Source organism: Leiobunum rupestre, chromosome 1, assembly GCF_980474605.1.
Source record: "Leiobunum rupestre chromosome 1, qqLeiRupe1.1.hap1, whole genome shotgun sequence".
NCBI classification, from domain to species: domain Eukaryota; kingdom Metazoa; phylum Arthropoda; class Arachnida; order Opiliones; family Sclerosomatidae; genus Leiobunum; species Leiobunum rupestre.
The window spans coordinates 42583773-42596443 of NC_143384.1; the positions used below are offsets into that span (position 1 = coordinate 42583773).

At 38.9% G+C, this 12671-nt stretch overlaps 1 protein-coding gene across 4 annotated transcripts in view; it reads left to right on the forward strand.

The window, feature by feature from the left end:
* Positions 1-3936, forward strand: part of LOC149962984 (uncharacterized) — a 30159-nt gene extending 26223 nt beyond the window's left edge. For 3 of the 4 annotated variants that reach the window (XM_090180296.1, XM_090180299.1, XM_090180298.1), the window contains one exon: positions 103-3936. In XM_090180296.1, coding sequence (XP_090036422.1) covers positions 168-3728 — 3561 coding nt within the window. In that variant the 5' untranslated portion in view covers positions 103-167 and the 3' untranslated portion in view covers positions 3729-3936. The remainder of the gene's footprint in view (positions 1-102) is intronic. The other variant, XM_090180300.1, reaches the window with a different exon arrangement.
* The last annotated feature ends 8735 nt before the right edge of the window (positions 3937-12671 follow it).

Consider the following 12671-nt stretch of genomic DNA (forward strand, 5'->3'; position numbering starts at 1 on the left):
TAGGAGGGTGGTGGCAAGCCCTGCATGCCACGCGAGCCAACAGCTCCCTACACTAACTATGACCGTTAACCCTTAAGATAATTTAAACTTTCTACTTTTCAGGTAGCTGGTGCCATCTGGTAAGAATAATGACGTTACTCCTGTGAAAGGATATTCTTCTTTGTCAAATGGGTATCGGTTTATTTGGACTTGCTGACTCGGATAAACACAAACATTTGGTTGCAACTATGCCATATTGGTATTGGGACAACAACAGGGAAATGAACAGTGACTATAGCTATTTGGACATAGCAGTGAATAGCGGCGACCGAAGTCTGGTTTCCTTTTTACTCCAAAATATACCGATCGTGGACCACAATCCCTTAAAGATCGCCCTTTTGAAAAACGACGTTGAAATGGTGCAACTATTAGTACAAAGTGGCGCGGAGGTTAACGTTAGAGACGAAGAAGGTAACACTCCCTTACAGACCGCAATTCATTCCAGCAACGTTCAAATGGTACAATGCCTGATACAAAATGGTGCGGAAGTTGAAGTCAGAGACGAAGAAGGTAACACTCCCTTGTGGACAGCAATTAATTCCAACAACATTCAAATGGTACAATGCCTGATAGAAAATGGCGCGGATGTCAACGACGGAAACAACGAAGGTCATACTCTCTTGAGCACTGCGATTACTAACGATAACGTTGAAATTGTACAATACCTTGTACAACATGGCGCGGAGGCTAACGTCAGAAATAGTGAAGGTCACACTCCCTTGTGCCTCGCGATTACTAACAATAATGTTGAAATTGTACAATGCCTCGTACGAAATGGGGCGGAGGTTAAGCTCAAAAACAAAAACGGTCACAGTCCATTGTACCACGCGATCACTAACAATAACATTGAAATTGTACAATTTCTGATACAAAACGGAGCAGAGATTAACGAATCCTACACTTACCTTGCCTTCAGAGACTTAGATACGGTAGAACTGCAATTGAACAACGAAGAAGATAACGGCACTTACCTATCATTTGTAGAGATGAAACGTACTCCTTTGCAATTGGCTTTGGAGCAGGGTGCGTTTGAAATTGTGGAAACGCTAATAAACGCCGGTGCTGATGTGAACGAGTCCGACGACAATGGTTCAACCCCTTTGCACATTGCGGTGAAAAATAGCGACGGTGCTAACATCGTCGATCAGCTCACGCTCCTAATTGGCAAAGGTGCCGATTTGAACAAGGCCGATAAGCAAAACAACACGCCTTTGTTGTTGGCGTGTGGTTTAGAAAGCAAAGAACCGGCTTCCGTTTTAATCTCGAACGGCGCCGATGTGAATGCGACTGATAGTTACGGTTTTACGCCGTTGCATTTCGCCGCAAACATATCATTTCCAAACGCACTGATGTTAATCGTCGCCGGAGCCAACGTTACCGCCCCGAACGTAGACGGAGATACACCGTTGCACATAGTTTCTCGAAGCAGCCAACAAAATCGAGACTGGTTGAGACTCGTCGTGGGTTTATTGATAGAGAAAGGAGCGGACGTGAACGGGGTAAATCGCGAAGGAAACGCGCCTTTGCATCTGGCGTCCCTCAACGAGTTGACCGACACGGTCCAAATTTTACTCGAAAACAAAGCTAACGTGAACGCCACTGGAAAATCGAACAATACGGCTTTGCATTTCGCCACGCAAACGACGTTCCTCAGAAAAGATCTCGTTGAAATGTTACTCCACTTTCGCGCGGACGTGACGGCGGTAAATTCGGAAGGCTTGACGCCCTTGATGGAAGCGAAAAAACGAGAGGCTGACGAAATTGTAGATTTAATCTTGTCCAATAAACTATTAGAAGCCGCGCGGAATGGGGACGAAGAGCTGTTCGAGTGGGTCGTGGCTGAAGGAGCCGACGCTAATTGGTCTTTCGAAGGAAAACGATGGGTGATCGGGGATTTCACCCCCCTGCAAGTCGCCGCCGACTACGGGAGCGACAACATCGTCAAACGTTTATTGGACGAAGGGGCCGAAGTGAACGGGTACTTGAAACACAACCCTAAAATTACGCCACTTCATCTGGCATGTAAAAAAGGTCATACGGAAACTGTTAAGGTCTTGCTAGAACGAGGCGCTTCCGTCAAGAGTAAAAGTGCCGCGGGCTTTTCCCCTTCGTATCTAGCCAAGGTCAACGGTCATCAAGACGTCGTGGAATATTTAGAATGGTGGCAGTCTCGGAGAAGCTTCGGCGGGTTCTTCTCTTCGTTGATACTAAGAAACTCCAGAGATAGGCGCTTGCGAGATAAAATCGACGCTCTCAGCCAACAATTGAGGGAGAAAGAAGATGAATGCGCCATCTTGCGGAAGGAAAAGGAGCACGGCATGATACTTATCGAAGAGTTGTTGTCGAAATCGGATAGGGACGAAGACGAGGAGGCCAAAAAGAGTATGCAGACCGAAATGAACGTTTTGCAAGAAAAGAATGACAAAATAAATCAGCTACATTCTCAAATGTCTCAAATCGTGAAATCCATCGAAGCGCTCAAAGCGGCGAAGGAATCGAAGAAAGCCGACATTCTACCCGTTGTTGAACCAGACACGGTAACGCTCAAATCTTTCGTCACCATTTCGTTCAGATCCGTCACGGATAGTTTCAAAAGGAAGTCTTGTCTCTTGGAAGCGGTCACTGCCGGCGAAGAAGAACTGGTGGTTCGATTACTTAGCAAGAATCCTGACTTAAACATGAGAGACAACGATAAGCAAACGCCTTTTTTCCTCGCCTGCAAGTATAACCGACACGACATCGTCCATCTGCTGATAGACCGAGGCGCGGATGTCAATGCTGGCAACAAGGACAATGCTACGCCGCTCTATATCGCTTCTGAGAACGGGTACGCTGATGTGGTCGACTATTTGTTGGAGAACGAAGCGGACGTCAATGCCCCGACGAGAAATGGCGCCACTCCCCTGTTGACGGCCGCCGATAACGGACACGTATTGGTCGTGGAAGCCCTGCTGAAGAAAGGTGGCCTTATCAACATGCCCATGAAAGGCGGTTACACTCCCCTGTACGTGGCGGCCAGGAACGACCGCCGGGAGGTGGTCCAAATGCTCCTGGAACACGGAGCGGACGCTAACGCGTCATCCGACAAGAAGATGAGTCCTTTGCATCGCGCCGCCGTCGAAGGTCACCAAGAAGTCCTGGAATTGCTTCTGGAACACGGGGCAGACGCGAACGCCTTAAACGCGAAGAATGAAACGCCAGTTAGTTTGGCTGAACAGCACAGGAAGAAAGAGGCGCACGACTTGATGGTGTCTTGGGGGGGTATGTCCCAATGCGAACGCCGCTCGTGGGCCGAAATAAAACGAAGGGAACGAGAAGAATGCAGGAAACGATTAATGCTTGTGTCCAAGTGCGCTGGTTCCTCTGACCTGGTTGACCTCACGGTTGAGTTGGCGACAGAGGCCCGTGAAGTGGAGGATCTTCGTAACAAAGCGCGGGCATTGAATATGGCGCTCAACACCATTCCCGAAGACGGTGGCGTCTTAGAAGAACCCGCGATAACGGAAATCATCCAAGAACTGGTTGTGAGACAGGAACGGGTGACGGAGCTAAGGTGTAAAAGAGCCAATTTGGTACACGCCCGAAGTGAGAACGTTTCGAAGAATTTCATAATTATCAACCAAGGCGTCGTTCACGGATCCATCGCCGGGAACTGTCGAGACATTTATATAGGGCCACCAGAATCATAGCTTCAATTTACACTCGGATGCTTAAGAGTGAATAATTTTAAGGGACATTCCATGAATAGAGAAACTAAACCGAATAATTTAAATAAATTAAGTAATTAAATATATACAAGAATTTGCATTTAAATGTGATACTTTGTTTTTACGAACTAATAATACATAGTAATTAATAATATTTTATTATGAAATTATCTAGTTTGTTTTGAGCACATGTGATGGACTTTTATATTAAAATGTTAATTTTATTTCAAAGAACAGTTTCCGAATGATTTTGTTTCCAACTGCATTTTCAAAATAAGTCAATTCCACCGTTAGTAAAAATATACTTTACTTTCCACTAACATTAAAATCCGGTCACAGCAGACGAAATTTTGAAATTACGCTAACGTCATCCCTAGATCTAGAAACTGTCAGATATGATTCTAGAAATGTCTTCAAGTTCGCAGACAGGGTGGCAGCGATTTCACATGGCAAAATGAGGCTCATTTGGGAAAAAGATTTTCAAGACCTTTTTTAAGGAAACATTTAAAGAAAACCCGGATAAAAATTCCGCTAAGTGACTCGAATATATCTGGGGAAAAAATCAAGGTCCCCACCCCCCTTAATTCGACCCCTTGTAGGGTGTAATTGGCTTATTATCTTAAGGCAGTAGAGAAATTTTAGTGTACAATTTAAAACTAGGAATTTATATATGAATACATATATAATTTCCTGGTAAAACACATTTACCTAACAGGAAGTAAAGCTAGCAGCAACTGATAGTGGTTTTTCCTAACCGAACGATAACTGGACTAGCAGGCGGAGAGCGTCGAGATTCATGTATGAAATGTAAGTGTCCATGGAGGAGGCAATAAATCAATTAATAGACGGTATCACAACAACTCATGAAAATGCATCTTTCTGCATTTTTTGTTAGCCAAAATGTTTTCCCTTTATAGCGTTTGACGACGTTAAATACGGCAACATTTGTATTTCTAACAGGTAAAATTCTTCAATTTCAACCAAATTGATTCTATTGCGCATTAATATCAATTATTTTATTACCATTCAATTAAATGTGTTTTAATAATTCTCTAAGTCTATGTCTTTTCGGTGATTCATTTGGCGTTTGCTTCATCAAATGCCGGAATCTATAGTCTAGGAGGCGTTCACGACGATCTTAACGTCAGAGACCTTTTTGAAATTTAGCGTGGGCGTTCGCTTTTACGCTTCGTTTTATAAAGTAACATGGCCTTCATGTTTAAATGTTGCTCTAACGACCGTAAGTCACAGTCACTTATAGCGTTTTCCATTTGACTGCTCTCGAGCACTCTAGATCGCTCTGATCAACATTTTATGTTCCATTAGCGTGCTCGGATCTGCTCCGATCAAGTTTCGCGTGTTCCATTTCCCGCTCTCCGAGATCGCCCAAAACCGTTCTGCCGATATCGACAGATCAATGGATCGAGATCGAGATCGGAGCGAATTTTTGCGTGTTCTTTTCAGATTTTTTTGGGAAAATGGCAGACCAAGACGCAAAAATTAAAATTACAGCAGACGAAAAACAACAAAGCGCGGGAATATGTTCATGGAATGTTCCATTTGCTTTTTTACTCTAGTCGATTGGGGCGAGATCTATGACGTCAGAAACAGATTCAGAGCGAATCTTGAGCAATCAAATGGAAAACGCTATTACATTTACAAATTACAAGCTTACGAGCGCGAGCTACTATCACGAGAAATAAAGCTTTTCCTAGCTGGCGTGCAAATCGCTCGTGCGAAGTTGAGCAAGACCACTTTTTATTTTATAAAATAAACTATTTCTGAAATCTAGGAGCAACAATAAGCACCCCACACAAGGAGAACCCAATCCGTCAAAAGTCGCAGGGCCGTCTTAAGGCATGGGCTAAATGGGCTACAGCCCAGGGCCCCAAGCCAGTTTTGGGGCCCCGAAAAGGCCAGCCATACAGCCTCTACTCTAGGGATAAGGGTTTAGTTGGTTAAATATTATTTATGCTCATTTCATATTATGTGTCTTTTAGTTACGTCTAAAGTAATTTTACTCATCGCCACATCGCGTATCATACGGTACCTACAATTTCTAAAACCTAACACTGTCAGTAAAAATCTCATTTTCAGTAGGCCTATGTTATACTTTTGAAACTATAAGTTTTGGTTTGATTATTTTGTAGTTGAATTTAGACAACGGACATACAAATTTAGCCCAGGGCCCCAAAGAATCTTAAGACGGGCCTGAAAAGTCGTGCATTTTCTTGCGTACATTTTTCATTAGTTAGACGCTTTGCGGCTTTAGCGCGTGCTGCCATCGGAAGGGGAAAATTCCGAAATTGTCTTCCTCTTTTCCGTAAAACGTTCAGCATTATCCTAGGGTATAATAGAGTCCATGGTTTGTTGCTCCAGCTGAAAGTCTAATGAGCGCACGCTTCTTGGTCCATTTCCAAGCAGAATTGCCAACCCGTACGATAATTTGAGCCTCCATTCGATGTAAGATCGCCCAACGTACGGTACGGCCAATTGCACGATAAATTGGTAGAAATTAATAATTATCCAGAAGCAGTTCTTCAGCAGTGGCGCTGTCAGGGGGAAGGCTGAGGGAGGAATTCATTCTAGGGCGCCCCCATAATTTAAAAACCGGTCCTCATTCGCCTCTGCTTTCAATGTATAAAAGAGGTAATAAATATTTTCCCATAATTGAAAGGGGTTCAGTTACTATATTTTCGCATTGACATTTTTATGAAAATAATATTTATTAACTTGACGTTACCAAGAATGTATTTATTTATATTTAGGAAGAATGATTATGTTGCGACAATCGCCGGGCACGTTGAACGCCTTTCCCCCGTCTCACGCGGGGGGAAAGACAAAACGTCACCGGCGTAAGCAGCCAATAAAATACCGGGACTATTCGTTTTATTTTAAGCGGAGGAGCGTACTGGGGGGACCAACGGGTGCATTGAGAGAAAGGCTAAAAACCGTCTCGACATAGACATTCTCCCTAAATATAAATAAATACATTCTTGACGTTACTATGAAATAAATGGACTTTATTTTTAACAAAAATATTGTAAATTCAAAGTTAATATAAAAGATATTGAGCTTTTCAAACCAATTATATCGTAAATAATTTATGATACTTTTAAAGCTTAATATGTTCCCTAAACTAGTTACTATTCCGAATAGTAACAATTTTTTTGGAAACTATTTTGATGCTGTCATGGATGTTGATGTAAAATAAAATATACTTATAGAAGTTTTAGTACAACGTGACTTTCTGTTTAAATTGTACCATTAAGTTATTAAAGTTATACCCTGTTCGCACGGAGAAGCTAGGGTAAACTATGGGGGTTAGCTCACCCACCCAGGTGAATAGCGGCGACCGTTCGGACAAGGAATTTTTCTCTCCGTTTTCTCAGAATTTTGTAACTCCGGAAACCGTTCGCACTTAAAGAGAACCATAAACAGAAAGAGACAATTTACAATTATGGAACAGATAATCATGATTAAATTAGATTTAATCTAATCTAATCACGATATAATCTTTAATCATGATTAAATCGAATTTAATCAAGATAATCATGATTAAATCGAATTTAATCAATATAATCATGATTAAATCGGATTTAATCAATATAATCATGATTAAATCGGATTTAAGCAAATCTAATCACGATATAATCTTTAATCATGATTAAATCGGATTTAATCAATATAATCCTTTGGGGTTTTTAAGTATTTCCAATATTTTAAGAAAAGAAGGTACCATAAAGCGTTCGCAGGTGCCATAAAGCGTTCGCAGGTGCATATGTTCTCGGAACTGAACGTCAATTGTTCGCACCGATGAAAATTCTTGGTATCTCAACATCTTCGAGGTCCGCCTCCGGTTTTTTGGTCCATCTTTCCGCCGAGCGTTCGGACTGAAAAAATGCTCACAAAAAAAATGGGGGACCCAATAGGAATCTTCGATTTTTGTTGAAGAAATAAAAAAACAATGAAGATATTTTTTGTAACAAGTCTTATCTTTCCGTTATCTTTTAAGAGATAAGACTTCCACTATATAAAACTAACATGCGTATAGCTGTTACAGCCATCAACATTACTAGTCCGTTTTATGTTGTACTACCATCTATTCATTAATTGTAATGTATATATATTTTAACCAAGTTGTAAATAAACCGTTCATTAGGCCTACTTTTAACTGAAGTCATTGGATTCCTTTCGGTATCTGCGCTCTGCTCCGTGTTGCTGTTGAAAACTTCAATAATTAATTTACATAGAGAAATATAATATTTTAGTTGTCAAAAACGTTTTCGGTACCCATGGTAAAACTAAAGCCTATCGCATTTTTTACCTTTGGGGGTTTTTTTTTAAGTTACATGAAGGTCTACTTAATCCTTGAGTTTAAATAAAATCGGTGAGTTACACCTCGGGTAAGTGACATTTTTCTTGACAACTTTGAGCGCAAGGTTAAACCTAACGTCAGTGTATACTAGATATGTGGATGATACTCTTTGTTTGTCCCCAGAAGGCTCCAATGATAAGTAAAGATCTTCTAGATGACAATACCAAGAATAATACAATTAATTTTCAATGTAATCATTCATTTAGTAATTGTAAAAACTAAAAAGGGTAATTTGGTAATATGTCACATAATAACTCGTAAGTATGGCATACAAGTATTTCCCCGTATAACGTCAATTACGTCACTTTCAAGGCCTTGACGAAATACGCGTCATTAACTTTATGGGAGGGTAACAGAATGTAAGGGGGAGGGGAGTAGAATTTTGAAAACGTGAAGGATTTCCTACCGCGTTGCTGGAATAAATTAATGGTTCTAGCTGGAATTCTGTCTTTGACAATCTGTAGTTTAACTCGACGAACCTCGCTATCAGGTAACCTTTTCACTAATTGTATGTTCCGTGCGGAAATTTTTTCTATGGAAATGTTATACAGAGGCATACTTATGAGTCAATATATTTCAAAGGATTAACTAATATATAAAGTATTAATTGGGTAATTTTAATAATTTTAAAAATTAGTAATTTAGTAATTTTAAAAATTAGTAATTTAATCATTTTAAAAATTAGTAATTTAGTAATTTTAAAAATTAGTAATTTAGTAATTTTAAAAATTAGTAATTTAGTAATTTAAAAAAGTAATTTAGTAATTTGAAAAATTAGTAATTTAGTAATTTGAAAAATTAGTAATTTAGTAATTTTAAAAATTAGTAATTTAGTAATTTGAAAAATTAGTAATTTAGTAACTTGAAAAATTAGTAATTTAGTAATTTTATTAACCCTATTATGGAGAATGGGGGTTAAAGGGGGAAACGAAAGATGGACGCGCCCAACGAAATACCGCGAAAAAGAGTGTATTGTTCCAATAAGAAACAGGTATCGTTGCGAGCCGCCATACATTATTGAAGTTATCCATCTAGGTCATTAAAACGAATGAGGGCTGCTTCGATGGCTTGAGGCCATTTTTTCAATGTGTGGAATTTCCCGTCTCGCGACTAAAAGATTACCGCGGGTATTACTAGTCTTAAGGGGAAACCCGGTGAATGCTTAGTAACATTTTACGCCACCAGGTGGGGTATGGATTCCCTCGGCATCTCACTGTATTGCTTGGTAGAGTAACGCTCAAATAAAATAAATTATTTCAGATGGGAATAAAAGCCCGCACGCTTCGAAACATTGTATCTTTAAAGAATAGTTCTTTTTAGGAAGTAACGTGGCCTTCTTGTTTAAATGTGGCTCTTACGTCACAGCGAGGGGTCCTACTTTGGTAAAAATCCCGTACACTCTAGAGAAAAAGGATTTGGGAAATTTTGAAATCAACTTGAAAATCCCGAGATCTAGACAAAAATCTCGAAATCAGCGTATAAAATCCGAAATCAACACGAAAATCGTGCTCTCAAATCTCTAAATCAGTTACTGATTTCTGAAATAACTTTGAGATTCAAATTTGCGAATGTCGGACCCCTGACGTCACAGTCTAGTATAAGCGCGCGCCAAGGTTGGTAAAATACTGCGTATAATAAGGTTAGCTCTTTCGACGCGGTCTGTAGAGCAGCGCTTAAGCGGGTACGTTGGGGGGCTTGGCAACTACCGGCCCACCTTCAGTGACGTCGCTGGTTGACAGGAAACCAGAAACAAGCCGCGGGGAGGGTAGTAGAGCGCGAAGAGAGGAGAGACTAGAGAAATCAGTGGAATCCTAATAAAAGAAACCAGAAAAAATGCGGTATAGAAAATAAATACGTGCGGTCGTTTTCCCTTCAATTTTACACTTGTTTTTGGCACTTTATATACATTTCTGTAAGTATTATATTCTCTAAATTATTATAACTTCCAGTATTAGCTGACATTAAACCCAGAACTTTATAAGCTTATAGCATAGGGCCTAGGCCTAATATTATTATAAATTAATAGTGAAATTGTAAAAAGTGATAGTTTTAAGGTAAAGTTGGAAAGGAAATTAAGATTTAAATTTTTATCAATAACCTAACAAATGAACGTATGCCATTATTTTCAAAATATCCAAGAGATATTGTTTTTTGTTATTTAAAAATGAGCACTATAATTAAATATTTAAATTCAAAAAGTATTACTGAAGCCCAAGACAGGAAAAAAGATAAGAAAACTAAAAAATTAAGTAGTTAAGTTTAAAAAATAAGCTGCCTTTTTGTTCAGTTGACAGATTTAAACGGAACAATATAATCCTTTTTTAATGAATTTCAAAATGTGCCTTTTCAATATTAAAATGTTCCTATTTTTTATTTTAATAAAAGTTTTATTAAAAAATATAGTTCTTTCTTCTGACCACGTCCAACCACAATAATTGAAAAATCCAAAAATAATTCCAACGTATTTATATTCTTTCACATTCTCCCAAGGTTATGCAATTTACCCATATTTTTGCACAGATTTTTTTACCCATGACAGACAAACTACACGGTACTTATAAGACACCCTACTCTCCGTGTCTACGGGATAATCGTCAACCAGCTACGTCACTCGCGCGGTAGAAAGAGAGCTAGCGAGTTTTCTCAAAAGGAACGCCGGGCAAAAACGCGAATGCGCTCCCCTGAGCGCGCGCTACTGTCGCGAGGAACATAGGTTTTTCTGGCACGCGTGCGAAAAATATATTAATAAAGCTGTGTCTTATATTTTATTTTTTTACTTTTTATTAATTTTATTTTATAGGAACAACTGTTCGAATGTATTAAAAAATAAAAGTTGTTACGTGTTTAGAAGTGTTGAAATTTTAACGAATAATAATAAAAAAAGTAAATATGGATTATATAGGGAACTATGTCTAAAGTGTGATTTAAACCGCCTATTTTAAATACTTTATTTAAAATAATTACGGGTCTAAATTGTTAAATGGTAAATGTGCTCTGAACAGATTTTAAATTATTACCTATTTAATAAAATGAAACAAACGCTATCCATTACCTTACGACATTCTCAGCTAGTGACGTAGAAAAACATTTACTTTAAAGGGAATATAACCTCAAGTCTTTTTTAAGGTTTTCTAATGTTTTTTATGTTAACCATTTTGGCGGGAAATCACTAACCAGTGCCAAAAATATCTGAAGCCATATGAGGGAGTGGGAAATGGTCGAAGTGTTGGTGTTCCACACCAACAGAGTTGCCAGAAAACTTTTAAGAATCCGAGATTTTACGAAACCGCCCAATTCCCGCCCAAGGCAAAATAGCATTATGGCCCTTCAGTTCTTAAATTCATGCCAACAAGATAGTTTTTACTCTAATAACAATAATTTCGGACAATCAAATAAAAAGTTTTATTTAAGATCATACATAGTGGAGTTAAAAGATAACAATAATTCCTTGGGAGGAATAAATTTGAACGAAGATACGCCCATTCTCTGCAAACTAAACCTGACATGCATTATACTTTCCAGAAGCTCCAACCCCATTCGGTTGCGTAGATCATTTTTCACTAGGTTTACTTCCGAAAAAACGCGTTCAACCTGAGCGTTGGAGATTGCTAAACACAAAAGACGAATTGCCCCTTGCGCAATTCCCTGTAAAATGGCTTCTCCAGAAGCGTCTTTATAGGAATGTCAATTTTTATTTATTTTTTAATTACCCGCATTTCTCCACCATAAGACCTACTATTGATCATCAACTCTCAAGAAACAAAATCACTTAGTTCAAGACAGTTAGTTATCAATCCAACAAATTATCAAAGGGAACAAAAGAAAAGATTGAAATGTTTTTTATTAAATATGAATGAATAAAATTTAAAGGAAACAATTTTTAATAGGTTTTAAGAATTAAAATATCGATGATGAGTCACGGGGTTTGATGTAAAAAGTAGTAATCGTAAAACATTGACGAAAAATCAAATTTCAAAAAATATCAGCTGCAACTTTTGAAACCCGCCCAAAAACCGGCCTTCCGTCCAACGATTTTTTCCCCGGAACTACCTTTGAAAAGGAACCCAATTTGGGCGGCAAACCGCCCATCTGGCAACTCTGCACACCAAAAAACCTGAGGTTATATTCCCTTTAAAGGCACACTGTCAAGGGCATTTTTTTTAAAAATCGATGTTAAGCTTCCTTTTTTTGAATCCAGTCGGCGCCACCGTCGTGATGCGACGCGCTAGAACTAAGTTCCACTTTCACCTAAGAAGGATCTATCACTAGCAGCTTTAGCCAGTGCAAGTTTTTATCATATAACTATTCTTGTTTTTTCTTTGAGTTAATAAATCTTTACGCCCAGGAACTAGCATTTTATAAAAATATTTTCGTTTAAAGAAAGCTAGTTCCGGGGCCATGAACCTAGACAGTGTGCCTTTAATGAAAAAGAAATTCAAGTATACATATCTCAACAAATAAAAATCCTTTCAAAAACCATACTACAAGGAAACTGACCCAAATTGGGCCAAATGCAACATAACATTAGCAGGATTCCCCTTAACGAT